General features: G+C 37.7%; 1 protein-coding gene across 1 annotated transcript in view; it reads right to left on the bottom strand.

The window, feature by feature from the left end:
• LOC103588245 (neuronal PAS domain-containing protein 3-like) overlaps positions 1 to 18,583 on the bottom strand; it is a gene marked incomplete at its 3' end in the record, with an annotated part of 508,069 nt that overhangs the window by 112,109 nt on the left and 377,377 nt on the right. The window contains exon 6 of the mRNA XM_008569870.1: positions 5,377 to 5,466. Coding sequence (XP_008568092.1) covers positions 5,377 to 5,466 — 90 coding nt within the window. The remainder of the gene's footprint in view (positions 1 to 5,376; positions 5,467 to 18,583) is intronic.

The raw sequence follows: 18,583 nt of genomic DNA, 5'->3' as shown, positions 1-18,583 counted from the left end.
AAACATAGAATGGAAGAGTTGAGGCTTGCACTTTGGAAAAGCAAAAGAAATACATGGCAGTTGCAAAGCATCTTTAACCTCCAGTGATTTATTGGCCCTCAGCCAAGTTATCAGGGGAATCTAATTCTTCTTTATTATTCAAATAAACCACATTTGGCACCATGGTTCCCTTTCAGAATGGCTTCACAAATAGACTGAGCTCTGTCATTTATTTGACCTTGTACTTGTGTGCCGTAGCTGTAATTTTATTTGCCATTCTATACAACAAATGCAGAGAAATCTAAAATATGGAGATGAACAACAGGATGGGGAAAGGAGCTTACAGTAAATATACCTGTATGGCTTTTAAAGAAGGACCAAATTTAAAACAACCATTTACCCCTTCACCTCTATTAGCTCTTATTATATCTGCAGCCACCTTGCCCCTTTCAGCAGGCTTCCTTGAATCAAGCCAATTTGTAACCTTGTCTGCAGCTACCTTCTGGTTGGCTTATAATAGCCAGGAAATGTCTTATATGAGGGTGGGCACTTGGTGCGAAGAAGGAAAATGACTCATTATTTGCATGCTGGGCACTGAAGGCAGTGGGGGGTGATTAGAACACATTTCAGGAGAGGCTTTAGCTGGCATGTAGGGGATTTTCTAATGATATCTCAACCATAAAAATGTGTTAATTTCCTACTTCGCTCTAGATACCATTTTATTGTAAACAGCATTCTGTGTTGACATGGAAACTTTTTTTTTTTTCCCTTTTTGGTGTAGGTGTGCATCAAAATCATCATCTCTCACCTCACTTTCAAGGAAAAATGTTTTCAGAAGATGTGAGTCCATTTCTATCCTCTGATTAACTAAGAACCATGTCCTCTCCCTCTGGCAACTATAATGTGGAATTTCTCATGAGGATTCAGAAGAAAATGCAGGATTTGAGTATGGATGGAAAGCAGATTTGAAACCATGTAAACCACCAAACTAGCCAATGCTATTGTGAGGCCTGGAGACCAGAACAGAACATTACTCTCAAAATGGTCTTTGGCATACCCATAGCTGAGGAGGAGAACAGGCTTCTGCCTGCTTCTGATATTTGTAATATGTGTGTTTGTGTTTGATATGTGGATCATTATAGCCTTGTTGTGAATGTGGACTGCAATGGAAGCAAATCAATACATCATAATCTACATGTTAGTCTCTATAAAATTAAAAGTGAGATTAATTTTCAGATTTCAGTGCCAGAAAAACTTTGCTTTCTATAAAAAGCAATGCTCCCTTATTTTTTATGGTTAACTGTATGTCTCTTTTTGCTTTGGTTACCAGGTAGCACACAACTAATTTTGAAGCTTTATTAGACCATTTTTACCCTTCTTATAAGCCTCTTTTTGTATTCTCCTACTGGTAATAGATTAACTGCTTTTGTTTCTTTTTTTCCTTACTCCCTTGATCTATTTTGACATTATTTTTATTGTATATGTTTATGTAAGCTATTTCAAATCCCTTGTGGAAAGAGGAAGGTATAGGCCAATAAATAAATATTTCTATAAACTTTAAATCCTATGTCAACTAGAAATGCTTTTTATTTATCATATGAAGTCTCTTTTGGATTCTCTGGTGATTAAGCCCCTTATATTTTGGAAGAGATTTCATAAAAGTTGGCTAGATATTGTTGCTGCATTTTCAGTGTTAGTGAATCCATTCTGTTTTTTTTCATCATTTATATTCCTGCCTGTTCCACTATACCTACAGAACAGAGTTGTCTACAACAACTCTAAATGCCATAACCAGGTTTAAGAAGTCATTTCATCTCTATGCAAACCAAACTTAGCATCTATATGTGGCGATCTTCCTTTAGATAAGGCCTCATAGTCAGTAAGTGGGAATCATTTTTACCCAGGAAAGCAAGTCAACGCTACAGACTTCTACAGCCTCAAACCACTTCTTGGATGTTAAGTTAAATATACATATATATTTATAGTGTGTGTGTGTATATATATATATATACACATATACACACTATAGATATGAGTGGTCTTCAAAAAATTCATGGAAAGATGAAATTAAAAGATACGAGTCTTTCCATGAATTTTTTGAAGACCCCTCATATCTAATATACATACATATTTATTTCTGGCAAAGTCAAAAGGGCTGCTGAGAAACTTTAGGTATCATCATCGTTCACTTCATTCCCATCACCACAACAATATGGGTATACTTTAAAGAGAATGACTGGCAGGCACATGCCTTAGACCCCATGAGCTGTTACACTAAATGGAGTATAAATGATTAAGTTCACTCTGGCTGTCTCTATACCCCTGCTATACGACAGAGCTCGGTAGAAGTTTCCCTACTCAATTTTCTCATAAGCCAAAAAGGAATCCTAATACTCTCCTGAGCATAAGCCATTTTAAAGCCACCATATCTATTTATATGTTGCAAGAAAATATAATTGAGGAAGGAATCTCACAAAAGTTAAAAATGCAGACATAGCTATGCTCTGACCAACAAACTGACATGTTCACAGTATTCCTCAATGATTTCACTGGATAAGTCTTTGATGATAAAGTTACATGCTGTCTTTATTTGACAAAACTATTTAAAAAGAAAAAGAGGGACCATAACTTTATAAACTTCATATCACTGTCTAGAATTTGATGGAATAACCACTTAGCCAAAGTTGTAAAACACAAGCAAAGCATTTGGTTTGAATTTAATTAAGGGCATGTGTGTGTGTGCACACATGTGTGTGTATTTGTAAAAAAGCAAATGCTTAATAGAATAACTTAAAATATATTTACTTTGTATATCAACCTTGACTACACCACAGTCCCCACAACTGAAAAAGGACATTGAAGAAAGTTGGGAAGGGCTATGTCTCAGAGACCTCAATTTCCCTGTTAAAACTTAGAACCTTAACTGGGTTGGAAACTCTTTTCCAAAGTTTTTGCACAGATTTTTTTCCTTCATGCTTTGGGCATTTAAAAATATACTATTCTGTTACATTATTATGATGGTAACTCAGAACTATTCTTAAACTTTAGTTTTGAACTCTAAGTATATAAGATGGTATATGCAAAAATCACTTTGTACTCATTCACCCTTCATCATTTCAGTTGTGTAATGCTGCTAAATGAAGACCTCTGTCTCATATCTCATAGCCTCTCCCTGTACGTTTGACCATTTCTGCCAACTGAGAACTCATCTACCACAGGAGAAGGCAGCAGCACATCATGGCAGAGTCTGCCTCCTGGGCAAGTCAAAATGTAGACTATTGGTACACACTTTAAAACCCATCACATATAAAGGCAGCAACTAACTGCACAGAAGTTGCCAGATACTGTGCCACGTCTACATACCTGCTTTATTTTGCAGAAACACCAATTATTTGTTGCAGATTTTAGAAAAAGATTGACTTAATGCTGCAGTACAGACACAGCAAAATAGACTGCTTTTAAGGAGAAACCAGCACAGGGTTAAAGCCAAATTTTTCTTGAACAGATGATATTTCAGATGGCCACACTATTCCAGATGCATCAATTTCCTTGAAAATCCAATCCATATATGTGCATATGCTGTGCTGGCAGGAGGACTGACTGAAATGGCCAAAACCCAAGAGCTAATATTCTTTTGGCCAGAATAATGCAATTATTATTTTCCTAGCTATCAGTCTAAGCATACAGAGCCATCTGTTATGCAAAGCAAACATACACATCTCAATTACAGAAAATGCAGTTGCCTTGACAGAATTTGGATTACACCACTAACCAGGGCTGTAAAATGTGTTTTGAGCTAGTATATAATGGATGCTTTTCAGGAGTTCCCTAATTAGCATTTACCTGCTTAAACTAATTATTCATCCTTCTTCTTTACTGGCTTATTAAACTTTGTTGGTTACTCTACATAAAACAGATGAATATGGGCACTGCAGAACAACAAACAGTGGCATTTCCAATTCTATACAGTATTAACACAGTGGTGCATCGATTTCAAAATTGGAGATTTTCAATACTAGGTCCCAAACAGATTGAGACAAGGCTTAAAGTCTATTAAAGGCTATTACAAAACCAGAGATTTCTATGAGATACAAGAATACTAACATTGAGTTAACACTTTCTATCATTTGGTTTGCTAGAGTCCACATAAAATAGAATGACTCTATACACTAAAGCCAATAGCTTGCTTGTTCTTCAAGGAAGTGTCTGCAAATCAGACCCTTATTTGGATTCTCAATAGTAAATAGTCAAATTTGTCAGTGTTTCTCCTCCTCCTCCAACCCTTTCCAAATGCCAAATATCTCTATTATTTCTCAATGTCTTCCTTGATTTAGCTATTACCCAGCAGACTCAGTAACAGCCAAAATGTGCCAACCACACTGGCTGTCTCCTTAGAGCTGGGCCGATGTTCGTAAGTGATGAGTGGGAGATCCTGTTTAAGAGGAGATAGACAAATCTTATCTCCATCTTTGCTCCAAGGGGCCACTGAATGAGAGGTAGATTATCCAACATGGCATATCATCACACACAAAATCCCTCCCACTGAGGCTGTGCTTCCTCATGCCAAACCACCAGATGAAAGGAGTCAAACTCAGCCAATCACCTGTATGGGCACAGATATTCAGATGTTCAGCATTTTTATGGAGAAAACATCTGGATAATTAGCTGAATTGCAAACTTTTCTTCAGGATCTTTTGGCACTCAGTAGATACAGCCCATGTCCTGGGATCCAATGGAACTAAATTTTTTGTGTTCCAGGGGAATATCAAGAACTGACATCCGGGATTTTGTCCCTGGACCCATCAGCCTCCACCTTCTTTTCTTTTCCCCCCTGTCAAACATGTGTGAGTAATTAATAAAATAATGAAAGGCTATCTTGTGAAATCATCTTTTGGTATTAGGAAGCACTTGCCAAGGTAGTAAAATATATCCTTGCTGGAACCCTCTCTGCAACACATTTTAATGGTCTCTTTCAGTATTTCTTGACTCCAAATGACTCCTGCCATTGTGTCAGCTCCCAGGATAATGCAGGGTACTCCATAAACATCCAGTAATAGGACACAAGGGAAGCACTATTAGTGTGTCCCTCTCCTACCGGGCACAGAGGTTTCAAAGTTCAAAACAACGAAGGGAAGAACTTCATTTGTTCTCAATAAATTAATAATGATCCTTAGGGGCAGGGAGGGGGACTAAAGTTTTTAAGCCCAAGTTTATTACAAACGTTCCACACTGACACACAGGTTTCTTTCTCACTGACTTTGAGAGAAGACTTGGGTAGAGCCATTAAATAAAAAATTGGATAATTCATGCTAAACAGAATATGCCTTGAAGAAGGAAAAGCATGAGGCTGAAGGAGTCTTCACAGTTGCCACCGAGAATCTAAATTGTTTTACTTACTTGGGAGAGGCCTAGGTAGATGGAGACTGTTTCGGAAATGTACAAAAATTTTCCTTCTTGATTTAGTGCAAATACAAAGCCATCCAGAGACTGTGGGAAAAAATAAACATATAAGTAGGTTAATAAATATATATAATGGAGATTTAATTAAGAAGGTGACTGATGCAAAGTAATACATTGAATTTAAGACCATGTTTTCTTCACTTTTAACAAGAGTCCTAAGATCATCTAATATTGCATTATACATGAATAAATTGAAGCCCTGAATTAAGACTACACGCTTTCCTTTATTTCAGGGACTTCCTTATGTTTTTGTCATTTTGATCAAGATATGTTACATTCATGTATAAAATAAAGTCATGCTGATTTTATGAGATGCTGCCTTCATTTCTTTGGATTCAGTGGTTACTGTGATTAAATCAGCAAGATTCTCCATTAAATAGATGAACAGGAATGGAAATTGTAATGAAACAAAAGGAAAAAGGGTTCCTATATGAAGACAAAGTCACCACTTGAACTAGTACGGACATCAATAACTTGCTAATTAATAAAGGACTGTGCCTTCCTTACTCCCAGTGCCTATTGTATTAGAACAAATAGAAAAAGTCAATACATTATGGTTGAATGTTTATGGGCTGAAATCTTACAAATTGTAATACTGTTTTGTAAAACGATATTAAAGTTTTATAGTGACAGATTTAGTTTCTATCATCACTTTTGAAATGGAAACAACAGAAGAAAGAAAGAAAACAGGATGCTACATATCATCTGTAACTCCTGGAACCTCAGCCTACTCTCCAAATGGAGGGTTGCATTTTCAGTTTGATAAATGGTGTAAATCATCACGGACTCCAAATGTAATATAACACTCCAATTGAGAATAAATTTGTTTCAAATCCTTGCAATCCGAGTGCATTTTATATCCTCATCATCCTCACGTCTTTTGTTTTGCTTTATTTTTAAGAAGGTAGATTACACAAATGCTGCTTGCACAGGAAAATAAGTTTTAAAGAATAGTGGCATTAACAGAGGCTATAAATGTGCAAATCCAGGAAACCCACAATGGGCACAACGTATGTGGAAACACTAAATAAATGACATAATATTTAAAATATAGAAAAGTAGAAGTGTATAAAATTCAGCTACAAATATGTACCCCCTGAAATCCCAGCAATAATTTCAGTCTCCTAAAATACTGATTTTGGGGGGGGGGAAATATGTATGTATATACAAATTATATGTATTTATGTATATAGGTATATATGTATATGCACATATATGTTTATATCTATTTATATGTATAAGTGAAATTTTGATTTCCGTGTTTCCTGATTTGTTTTCACTGCCCCACCCCCACCTCCATTGGTCAGAAACTGTGGGTGGCACCCACCCCCTCCTCTGATTTAGTGGGTTCTGAAAACCAGTCAAAAGTAACACTATATTGTTCCACAAAAGGGCGAATTACATGATAGATAAGGTTTTTAGTTAAGATAGCTCAATAATAACAACTTACGTTTATTAAGTGATATGGCTAAGCAGTTCACAGGTATTGTCTTTTAATATTTTCCCAAGTACCATATGAAGTAATTATATTATTATTCACATTTTATGTACAAGGAAATTTAGGCTTAGCAAAGTAAAGCAACAAGCCTAGTTTGGAGTTTGGACTTGAACCCTGACAGTCAGGTTCAACTATACTGCCTTCCACTCAAATAAAGATTATCTAATTGATATGTGTAAATTAATGAAAAGATAAATACTTACAGCCCTTCTGAAGTTAAAATATCTATATTGAGGTAGCCTATGACTTCTTAAACATCACTTGTTTTTAAATGATTTGTTCAAATGATAGAATACTATCACTAGGGGTAAGAGGCAAAGGGGAAATGGGATGGCAAGAGAGTTCCTAAGTCACTTCCATAAGAGGTCACCTGGTCACCTTTGCTTGGTACTATTTCCCCTGGAACCTTCTATGGGGAACAAAATACTGTCTAATAAACTGGGCTCCTTACCTTTGACAAAACTGCCAAACCCTCTGGAGCCTTGTCAGATATAACCTTTCAAGTGTAGAGTGTAGTATAGTGGAAACTCACTTTGAACCAGCAAAGGGAGAGAAGTTTCCATTCTACAAGTTTGTGAAGGATCTCATTTCAGCATGGCTTTACCTCAAACAAGATGTCCCCTGAGGATGACTCATGAGGATTAGGACCCTTTCCCTTTTGACTTGCCTCTTGGAGAAAAGGGATTTGTTAGATTTTCCATTCAACCTAATAGTCATGGCCTGGTAGACAATCACAGAGAACTGTGTAAAACATCTTCTCATATCTTAATATGCCACTCTCACATTAGAGTGACAACACAGAGAGAGATCACAGGTGAACTTCTATGGAGATCAGTGACAATTAGAAGGCTGGTTGGGAACAGAAGAAAGGGCTCATGGAGCTGGCATAGAGATAATCTCCTGTAGTCTAAATCCTCATTTCACAGGTGAGGAAACTGAGGCACAGAGGGACTAATGGCTGGACAAGATCAGACAGCCAGCTAGTGGCAGAGCCAGGATTAAATCTTCTGTACGCCCATAACAGTATTAAAGCATTTATGACATTGTGTGGTCCTGGTTGGCTTATTAACTCCCAACTAGACTGAATCTCTCAACAGTGGTGTGATGTCTTATTTATCTTTGTCTAGCCACTACCTAATGACTGCTCAATCAGACTCATTAAATCCAGTTCTACCTCCAAGCCCAATGATCCCTTTCCCTTATATCACACATGCCATAGTTACTAACAGGGATGGAAATTATTTTCTCAAAGAGTCCTGTTTATGGAGCTATTATATTATTTGTAAATTTAGATGCCACAGATTTCTAATAGGGCCTGGGATACCTCCTGAATTCTTTTATAGTCCTCCAGAGCTACTCCTGAATAAATGTGTTATTTATCATTTACACATATCCTTTACCTTCTCATTATCAGATATCATATACTTACTAAAATATTAGAGAAAGTTTGGGCACCATAGCAGGGAAAAGGAATATCTGGAGGCTAAACATCTGATGCTATTAAGCAGCGGCGATCTAAGAACTGGCCGGCTTTGTTTGGCAAAAACAGAGGCTTTGACACATGTTCCAATTTCCTGGTGAGATTAAAATGAGTCTATGTCTACATGACACAAAGACATCCAGTCAATTCAATTAAAAATAGCCAATTTGGTAGGAGGAAAAACAACTAGTCAGATTAGTTGTTAGTTATTACACAAGTTTAAAAAATGGTTAATTAACCACATTTTTCACTTTTATGCTTATCATTTTGGTCAATTACATCTATAGTCTGAGATGAACATCCATAAGTCAGGCTGGATTACCTTTCAAATAAAGAACGGGATATGAAATCGGGCCTGAAGTGCATGGCAAGGTCACTCTTCACATAGGCTTTACCTGCTGATTCAGAGTCGTCCCTGTTTACAGTTAGCTGAATTTTGCTGCTTAGGAAAGTTTGAAGAGTAGCATCAATGTTGGTTCAAATTGGGTGTCTCAATTTAAAAAGGTGGGAGGAGGAAAGAAACATTCAATCAGTGAGTCTTGGGAACCAAATGTGATTAATCTGAAAGTTCCATGGAATTTTTGAAAATTTTGAATCATGAAAGCTATTATATACTGTGCTGTTCAATCACTGCAGGCTACTTAAAAAAAAAATTTTTTTTTAACTGCCCACTGTTTTCAACAGGCACCAATTAAGATTCTGGGGTCAAAGGGTTAATTACATCTCCTTACCCACGATGTAGAGTTTTCTGATTATTAACTAAGGTTGGATTAAGATGAAAAAGAATCTACACAAATGTTAATGCTAGTCCCTCCTCGAAAAGATTTATTTTAAAGCCATGCTGAAATCTATCTGCTTTCCTCAAAGCAGATGGAGAACAAAATCTTAGAAGAAACAGTAAAACAGATATTTTAAAGACATGCAAGTATCTGATTTATCAAGACAGTTTTCTTATTACTGAAAACAGTTCTTTGCCATCCAGACAGGGCTGATAGGAGATTTCCTTTGTCACATCCCAGTAAGTCTATGAGGTACACACGCAAGGAGTGCAGCTTGGAAAGAGAAGTCAGGAGCTACTGCATCTCTGAATAATAATGCCTGTAATTACAGTTTATATCCCTTGACATCAGTATAACATATAAAGTGTAAGGCACAGTTTCTTAACCCCAAAAGCTGAATGCCTCTAATGATATTTGTCAAATGATGAGGTTATTTCCTTGCAGGGTATGAAACTAACTATAGCTTCATGATTGAAGGTGCACTAATGTTTAATGCATTGTGCTAAATGGATTTATATTTGTCAAAGGAGTTTTGTCTCTCCTTTCCTTTTTATGCATATTACACCGCAGCCAAATTTCACAGAGAGAAATCTTACTATAGTGCCCTTATAGGGACAATTCCTGAGTATACAACCACTCTGAAATTAGTGGTTCTTTCTTCTACATTCCAGTGCTAAAGGGGAAAAAAATCATCCCAAACTCTTTTCCTATGACCTAACTCTAGTTAGAGAGAAGAATTACCAGTAGGCTAGGTTATTTTAATGACAGATTATTTTAAACTAAGTCTTTACCATCTGTTCCACCCCTAATTATGAATGCAAAAAGAACATATTTCACAATTACATCAGTAAAAAAGTAAGCTATACATGATTTAAATGCATGCATGTGTTCCTTGTCCAATGTGCCATGCATCTGTGATGTTGTTCTAATTCAGGCTCAGACTGCAGAGGAAATACCCATCTGTGATAGAGTACCGTCTCTGAACCCAGAGTTCTTCAACTATTATGACATAATTCTTTTAGGACAAAAGCAGAGCCTGAATTTGAGCACTATGCTTATCAGGCATTAGAGACGAGTATTTATAACTGCTAAAATGGCTTCACTGTTAATAAGAGAGGCTCTGTGAGAAAATTGCCTCTGTTACCTGAGCAATGGAGTAGCATCAGGATTAAGTGGGTCTGCCCTTGAACCATGTAAGAAGCCTGGGTTGGGCCAGCTCCGTGGCTCACTCGGGGAGTGCGGCGCTAGTAGTGCCGAGGCCAAGGCCGCGGGTTTGGATCCTATATAGGGATGGCTGGTGCACTCACTGGCTGAGCGTTGTGCAGACAACACCGTGCCAGGGGTTGCGATCCCCTTACTGATCAGAAAAAAAAAAAAAAAAAAAGCCTAGGCTGGAGAATGAGGAAGGGGTTCCTATACCTATTTTCTACCCTGTTTTGGCAGCATTTAAAAGAGTTAGAAAGAAGTAAAATATTTCTTAAATTTTTTGGCCTTTGGATACGATCATACTTTGATAGAGCTCATTAAAATGCCATATTGCTCTCTGATTGCACTCGGGAGGTGATGCTATACTGCTCAGGCACACACATGTGGACTCCCAGCAACTTCAAGGAGAACCTGGATGGTGCCCAAAAGTGCCCACATGTATCTATTTATAGGGAAGAAAAAGATTCCCAAATTTTATCTTTGCAATCTGACTTTTAACAATCCAGCACTGTGCAGAAACAAAATCCTTATTTTCAGAAATAGGAATCTAAGTCAAGTATATTTTCTCAAAGTGGATAAAAGCATACTTCAAAGGTTTGGGATTTTATTTAAATCTTAAGGATATCTCGGAGCTTCTGTCTCTTCCCTCGCCTCCCTCATCAGTCAATAACATGAAGAATAGCATAGGTTCATATCGTCATGTACCAAAAACACATGTTCCCCAGTCACAACACCAAACTGGAATAGTTAAGTCAAATTTGACTACTTTGCCACTAAAAAAGAATTCCAGAATAACAAACTGCGATACCTTGAAACACCTTTCCTAAGAGTTTCCTAAAATATGTAAATCCAAACATCTTAGGTGAGAAAACAGTTCAGAGAGGCACAGTTTCTCTTCAGTTCTTAGAGGAGAGGTACCAGAATAAAAGGGGAGATGTTGAGCTAGTGAAATGTTAAAACATGAAAAGAACAAAGACACCTGCTTTCTGAGCAAGGAGATCAGGTTTTTGCTTCTGCTCATTAAAATTCTATTTTGTGGGAGCTGTGTATCAAAGTGCTGACCTTTTTTCTCTGGGATACTAGTTCAAGCCTTACATCCAGCCTTAAGGGATGTAGATTTCTTGATTTGAACATACAGCCAAATGGACAACAGGCAAAAATTAATTTTATAAAACAAAAAGCCCCAAAGCAAAGGCAGTTTCTGGTTTAGGATACCCTGAATTCATAGAGGGGACCCCTGTCGGCTATCACCCAGCTCCATACTTCTACTCTGCTGGTTTTAATTTGGAAAAGGCATGAATTGCTGGAGTTTGTAAATGTGCAGTCAAAAGAGCACCAGACCTTGAAGAAATGCCCATACTTTGGCAGAAGATCCTCGTGCCCAGAAATGAATAGGGGACACCAGAGTTCATAAATACTTCTTAGGAGAACCCTACCTCCCAACAGGTAGCTGGCATAAGACTTGACCACACACACACGCTAGCCAGAACACTGACCCCATTTCCTGTCCCAGAGTTTTTGTTTCAGATTTTCAGGTTTGTTTTTTCTCCTCTCTGGTAGTATATACACCATTTTATATAGAAGTCAATGTGAGAATAAGATAGACTTTACAGAAATTTATTTTGAAGTTTTATTTATCTGAAAGTACATCCTTGTTTACCCGAAAGGACATCCTTGATGTTGATAGGTAAACTCATATTGATGTTTCTGTTATGGCTGATTAGGATATAAACCTGTTTTACTGGGTAGTGGGTAACTAAAAACAGGCTCTTAAGAGAAAATAATAAATGCTTTGTACATGTATTCCTTTAGGTAAGGAGTTTGCGTTGGGGGTAGTAACAATGATTAAAGAACCCTGTAATGAATTTAGCATATTAAAAGACCATTTAGAGACCTCAGTTATTAATCTGGTGCATTCATGTGACTTTCATTTCTAGGAACATTTTATTTGTATCTCTAGGGAAAAAGCATAAGAAAAATTGTACTGAAAGAAATTGATTGTTACAAATGTAGTTTAGAAATTCTGGTTGGGGATGCTTGGGCCATGAAAACCTTCTATGTTAATTTCAGGAAATCATTGTAACTAGGCCCTCTGCTCTTTATTTTATATATCATTCATATAATTAATAATTAATTTTTATTACACCACCATAAAGCCATAAATATGATGGACCTGTAATAGAAAGTAGCATTTAGTTCCTGAAATCGACAATGCTCAGACTTGTTTTTGAAATCTTTTGCAAGTAATTGCACCACTTCTAAGTCCTACATTTTATAATATTGAAATCTTTATATTGGTTTTCTGCGCATCCAAATGCTTGGAGGCTATGTTGCTTCACTGCTTTAGCCCCAAAATTTAGCTTCATATGAAGCAGAGGTACACATTTATTGGAAAATCAGTTATTCAGATGGAATGGAACCCAGTCCTGAATGATCTCAGGATAAACAACGTGGTTTGCTGCTCGCTCTGGCTCTCGGCTGCTTTGCCGACCTTCTACTTTCATGTCATAGTTAGCCTCTGAGTCTAAGTGAGAAGGACCAGCACACACTGCATTTTCACAGAGCCCTCACCCTATTCAGAACTCCGAGGAAATGCTTTTTCCCTACAGGCCTACCCACCTGACACATGTGAAGTGAAAGAGATTATGGATTTTTACTGTTTGCCTAACACACTTGCAAATATTCAAAGCATAACGACTGATGTCACAAGAAATCTTCATCAGAGAAGCTCTAGATGGCATCCCTCAAAGAAGAGCAATTCAGCAGGTAAAATTTACTAGAACCAAATTTGCTAGGTGTATGTTAAATGACAGTCTAAATTTATACAATTAAAAACAGTGGTGCATGACTATGTTGATCCTGGCTTCTTCTCTGCTCCAATCCAGGAACAGACTGAAAGGACTGGGCTGTTGTATGGGGTTTTTGGTTTTGTAATTTTGTGAGATGACAACATTAGAATTAAATTCTAGTATTTTCCATTAACTTACTAAAGTGAATCTTTTGCTTTTTTGTTTTTTAAATATGAAAAATGAGACTGGAGTTTCCTTCCTCTTTCCAATTCTACTTTAATGACTATCCTGACCAGAAGAGAATTCAATGCTATTACTGAAGAGGAACTGCCACTTTATTATTTGAATTTCCAGGATCAAAAGATGTTTTAACCGAAATCTTAATAAGTTTTAATAGGAATCATGGGATTGAAGTTGTCTATAAAAAAAGCTAAGTACAAGTAACTGAAATACAAAGATAAAGTCTAAAATGACTACAATGAATGTAAAATCAGGCATGTTAAGGTGACTTAAAACAAAGAATGTATCTAAAATTGCTGGGCTTACCATCTCCATGCCTTTCTACTCACCATATCTAGTAGCAAAAATGACAGACTCAAATATTTTATGTTTATACCATTTGACTGATATGTCAAATAATCATTGGGATTATTATTTTTCCCTGAAAATAGGTGCTCAAATTTGTTTAATAAAATTTGAAAAGGTACACTTCCATACTGTCTTGAAGTTAAAGGTTTTACTAGAGTAATGGATTGTGCCTGTCAAAAAGCAAACTATCAATACATTAATTGTCACTAAGTGGTCAATTTTTTCAGAAACAGATTTGTTCTATAAATTTTGAGTTGCCTGGACACTTGGTTATAGAAAATATAGTCAAAAGGCCCTCATATATGCTCTTATAATTACGAAACAGAGATGGATCTTTCCTTAGAGCTAATAATGCCACCATGTAAATTTCCCAGGGCAGAAAGAGGAGTCAAAATTTTTCACCCAGACATAGCTCTCCCTTTTTTTCCTGTCCTGGAGTGCTATCATCACATGTGATTTTCTCCTTTTCTAGGTTCTTTAGCGAAGTCAGAGGCTGGTAACTGGTATCTCAGACACATGCCAAAGAATAGCAGACCTTGATATTCTGCTTTTTCCTAATAGCACAAGTGCTAACATGCTGGGCAGGTCAGACCTGTTGTGCGTACCGTCTTGGGCTATTTGGCATAGGTTGCCATGGGACACCTTATATCTACTTTTGCTACAGAGCCCTTATCATCTAACACACCTGAGTAATCACTAGATAAAGTGTCTTCAGTAACTTAGGATCATGTGGTTAACTTAAGTTGTATGACAGTCATAACATTATACATCCTACAAAGCATTTTCTGTACCAGTGATCTACGTTATGCATGATCTATTCAAATACACTGATGTGCCAATCCACAGTAATTCCAAAAGAAATCTGTAGTTGGCCATATTGATAATTCACTCACTTGAAACCTTGAATCAATAATCTGTCTAATTCTAATATGCAAAATGATCCATTTACTTACTCTTTTGTCTTAAATAACCAAAGATATGTTAGAACAAAAATAACTTGAAAATGGACATAGTCCACCTTTCAATTAGTTTGATGAATGACAGTCCACCTCTCAATGGCTGTTAGACTTATTAAAATTATAGTTAGTCCACAGAATTTATAGTGACCTCAACCATATATACCTATGCCTTTGGCCACAACTGTTACCTATTTAGTTTGTCTCAACTTTTCCACATCAAAGGCATCCAAATTATCAACAACAGTGGTATAAAGGGGGAAATGCCGATTAAGTTCCATGCCTGATTTTTTGGTTGGCGGGGGCGCCTCCCACTCATAAGATTATCTCTGTGCTGGGGCTGGTCCCCGGCATACCTATGCCTTTGGCCACAACTGTTACCTATTTAGTTTGTCTCAACTTTTCCACATCAAAGGCATCCAAATTACCAACAACAGTGGTATAAAGGGGGAAATGCCGATTAAGTTCCATGCCTGATTTTTTGGTTGGCCCTCTGCCTGGTTTCTTTTCAGAGCTGGGCACATAAACTAATACTTATTTTCATTACTAGAGTAGTATTCATCTTAGCTGTCTAAAATCACAATACTACTACAAGATGATCAACCTCATAATTAAGAAATTTTCTGCCTGTATCTTCCATACAAACTCTCTTGCTCAAACTTGCAGAATCAATATTTTTGGCGAAGTCCCAAAAATTTAGGAATGAATTCTCATTACAACTGTTCCTTAGATTCTAAATAAATATCAGTCTTCCCCATGAATGACGGTACCCTGAAAAAAGTGAGGAAGTGCAATGTCAGATGAAATCACCTTGGAAACCACAGGGTTTAGGTTCATGACTGACAGTTTCTATGTCACTTTTATGTTCTCATTTCAGCTTCCTTTTTGTTTTTTTAAATTTTATTTCCTTTTCTTTTGCTCTTCTCCTTTCTCCTTTTGCATCCAACCATTTAGTGAAAGAAGTGCTGATGGCTGCAAGGACAGTGTGGTGGTGGTATGTGTTAACCATACTTCATTGCACTGTTCCCAGAAATCCTGCTCTGAATGTGTTTTTAGTAATCCTGGGCAGAAAAACAACTCTGAGTGAAAGGAACATATCACTAATCCCCCTGATGATACACTAGGAAGTGTGAATGGATTACTCAAGAGGATATATAGGCTTAAAAATGTAGCTATACAGAGTGATGCCTGGAAGAGGGGGTATTTGAGTGTTAGAGGACATGAGCTGAAACGTTAGGACCGTTCCCACCACTTTTCTGCATAGGTCAGTTGACAACAGAATTGCTGGCACAGGAAGTAGCTGAAGTGGTTTAAAGAGAACTGATCCTTTCATATCTCTGCCTGGGATCCTTCCAGGGTTAACACACACACACACACACACACACATAAATCTAGCTATTTTCCTAGTCCTAGGTGAGGCATCAGAAAAGGGGTAGGGGTATCTAAGCTATAGGAATGAACTCCTGGCCTGGTTAAGAGGTATGGGAGAGGAGCCTTCCAAAGTCAGAGAGCCTTATATGAACCCCAAAAAGATGGGGATTGAGGAAGGAAGAAGAGATGCACCAGGCAGATGAACTACTTCTGAGAGCAGGTTGCCTCGGCTGCAATCACTGCTAAAGGGCACATTCTGTAGCTTTTGCCAGGGAGGGACTTGCTTCTGTTCTATATAATGCTCAGCAAAGGGGATATCCCTTCAGAGGCCATACCTCATGGCTTAAAGACCTAGCACTATGGAGTGACCACTGTTGAATTCCACCCTTGCTGTCCTCAGCATGTCAGAGAGTCCCTGGTCAGATTCAGAGGTATTCTAAAATTTGAGACCATGATAGAGAAGATGACAATTAAGGCCTCGTCTCTTCAATTCCTTCAGTGAAGCTAAGGAGNTGAATTCTCATTACAACTGTTCCTTAGATTCTAAATAAATATCAGTCTTCCCCATGAATGATGGTACCCTGAAAAAAGTGAGGAAGTGCAATGTCAGATGAAATCACCTTGGAAACCACAGGGTTTAGGTTCATGATTGACAGTTTCTATGTCACTTTTATGTTCTCATTTCAGCTTCCTTTTTGTTTTTTTAAATTTTATTTCCTTTTCTTTTGCTCTTCTCCTTTCTCCTTTTGCATCCAACCATTTAGTGAAAGAAGTGCTGATGGCTGCAAGGACAGTGTGGTGGTGGTATGTGTTAACCATACTTCATTGCACTGTTCCCAGAAATCCTGCTCTGAATGTGTTTTTAGTAATCCTGGGCAGAAAAACAACTCTGAGTACATTTATATACCTGACTCATGAGTGTGTGATGATTACTGCCAAACTCTGAAGACCAAGAATGGTTCTTAATTGTGTAGGCTAGTATAAGTTTTGTATGGTTGAATATTGGGAATAGATTCTTTTTGCCTCCAATGAGATTTGTTCATTGTAGCCTTGACCTTTTCCACCAAGTAAGATTTGTTTTATTGTCTTGCTTGGGGGCTTCTCCTTAGTAATAGGATGACCTACTTTAATTTCTACTTAAATGCTTCACAGGCTGCAGAGTGACTTCCCCTAAAGGATTGAGCCTCTAAAGACTCAAATTGGCCTCTGAGCCCTAATGGAAGACTTTTATCCCAAAGCAAATAAAAAATATATGAAGGGTTTTACAAACACAACCTTAAGCCTCTATCATTTTCTGTATGCTCCTTCCCTCTGCTCTTGTTATAGGTGGTCTCACTTGCTTAAAACATTTGCTGCTCCTCTCCACCAGATTTGTTTATCCCTTTCCTGGTTCTTTCCTGCCATGACAGGCACCTTTCATGAAAGTGTTGGCCAATATTATAATGCCTTTTCCTAAACAGCACACAGACATGACCAACTAGGTAGGTCTAATGTACTATATGTTGACACAGGTCTCCAGAGTTTATCAACCTTTTTAATCCCACATGAGCTGCTGAGGCAGATACAGTGTAATGATGACTAGCAATAGCCTCAGTCGTCTATAATGCAGCAAGTCTAGCTCTTCCCATAAGTTCAGCATTATATAAGTAACACATCTTCACAGGCAATGATCAACAGAAACCCATCCCCTTGCAGCTTTCCCAAAGGCAATTTTTCCTTACATTAGCCCCCCTCAACACACTGAACTGTGTTATCACAATTAAAATTTTCATATAACATGGCATTATATAAAACCATCATATTGAACAAGATAAAAATCCTTATCCCAAATAGCTTACTACACAGAGTAAAACATACAGGATCTGCTGTGAATCATTTCTGCTTGCTTCTTCAGGGCTGAAATCTTTTGGTTTACTGGAACACACACAACAGAATGGTGAATATAGGAAGTTATCCAGCAAATTTTTGAAAGGAACATATCACTAATCCCCCTGATGATACACTAGGAAGTGTGAATGGATTACTCAAGAGGATATATAGGCTTAAAAATGTAGCTATACAGAGTGATGCCTGGAAGAGGGGGTATTTGAGTGTTAGAGGACATGAGCTGAAACGTTAGGACCGTTCCCACCACTTTTCTGCATAGGTCAGTTGACAACAGAATTGCTGGCACAGGAAGTAGCTGAAGTGGTTTAAAGAGAACTGATCCTTTCATATCTCTGCCTGGGATCCTTCCAGGGTTAACACACACACACACACACACACACATAAATCTAGCTATTTTCCTAGTCCTAGGTGAGGCATCAGAAAAGGGGTAGGGGTATCTAAGCTATAGGAATGAACTCCTGGCCTGGTTAAGAGGTATGGGAGAGGAGCCTTCCAAAGTCAGAGAGCCTTATATGAACCCCAAAAAGATGGGGATTGAGGAAGGAAGAAGAGATGCACCAGGCAGATGAACTACTTCTGAGAGCAGGTTG

This window comes from Galeopterus variegatus, unplaced genomic scaffold (assembly GCF_000696425.1).
Source record: "Galeopterus variegatus unplaced genomic scaffold, G_variegatus-3.0.2 Scaffold539, whole genome shotgun sequence".
Taxonomy (NCBI): domain Eukaryota; kingdom Metazoa; phylum Chordata; class Mammalia; order Dermoptera; family Cynocephalidae; genus Galeopterus; species Galeopterus variegatus.
This window is presented reverse-complemented; position numbering and strand designations above follow the sequence as displayed.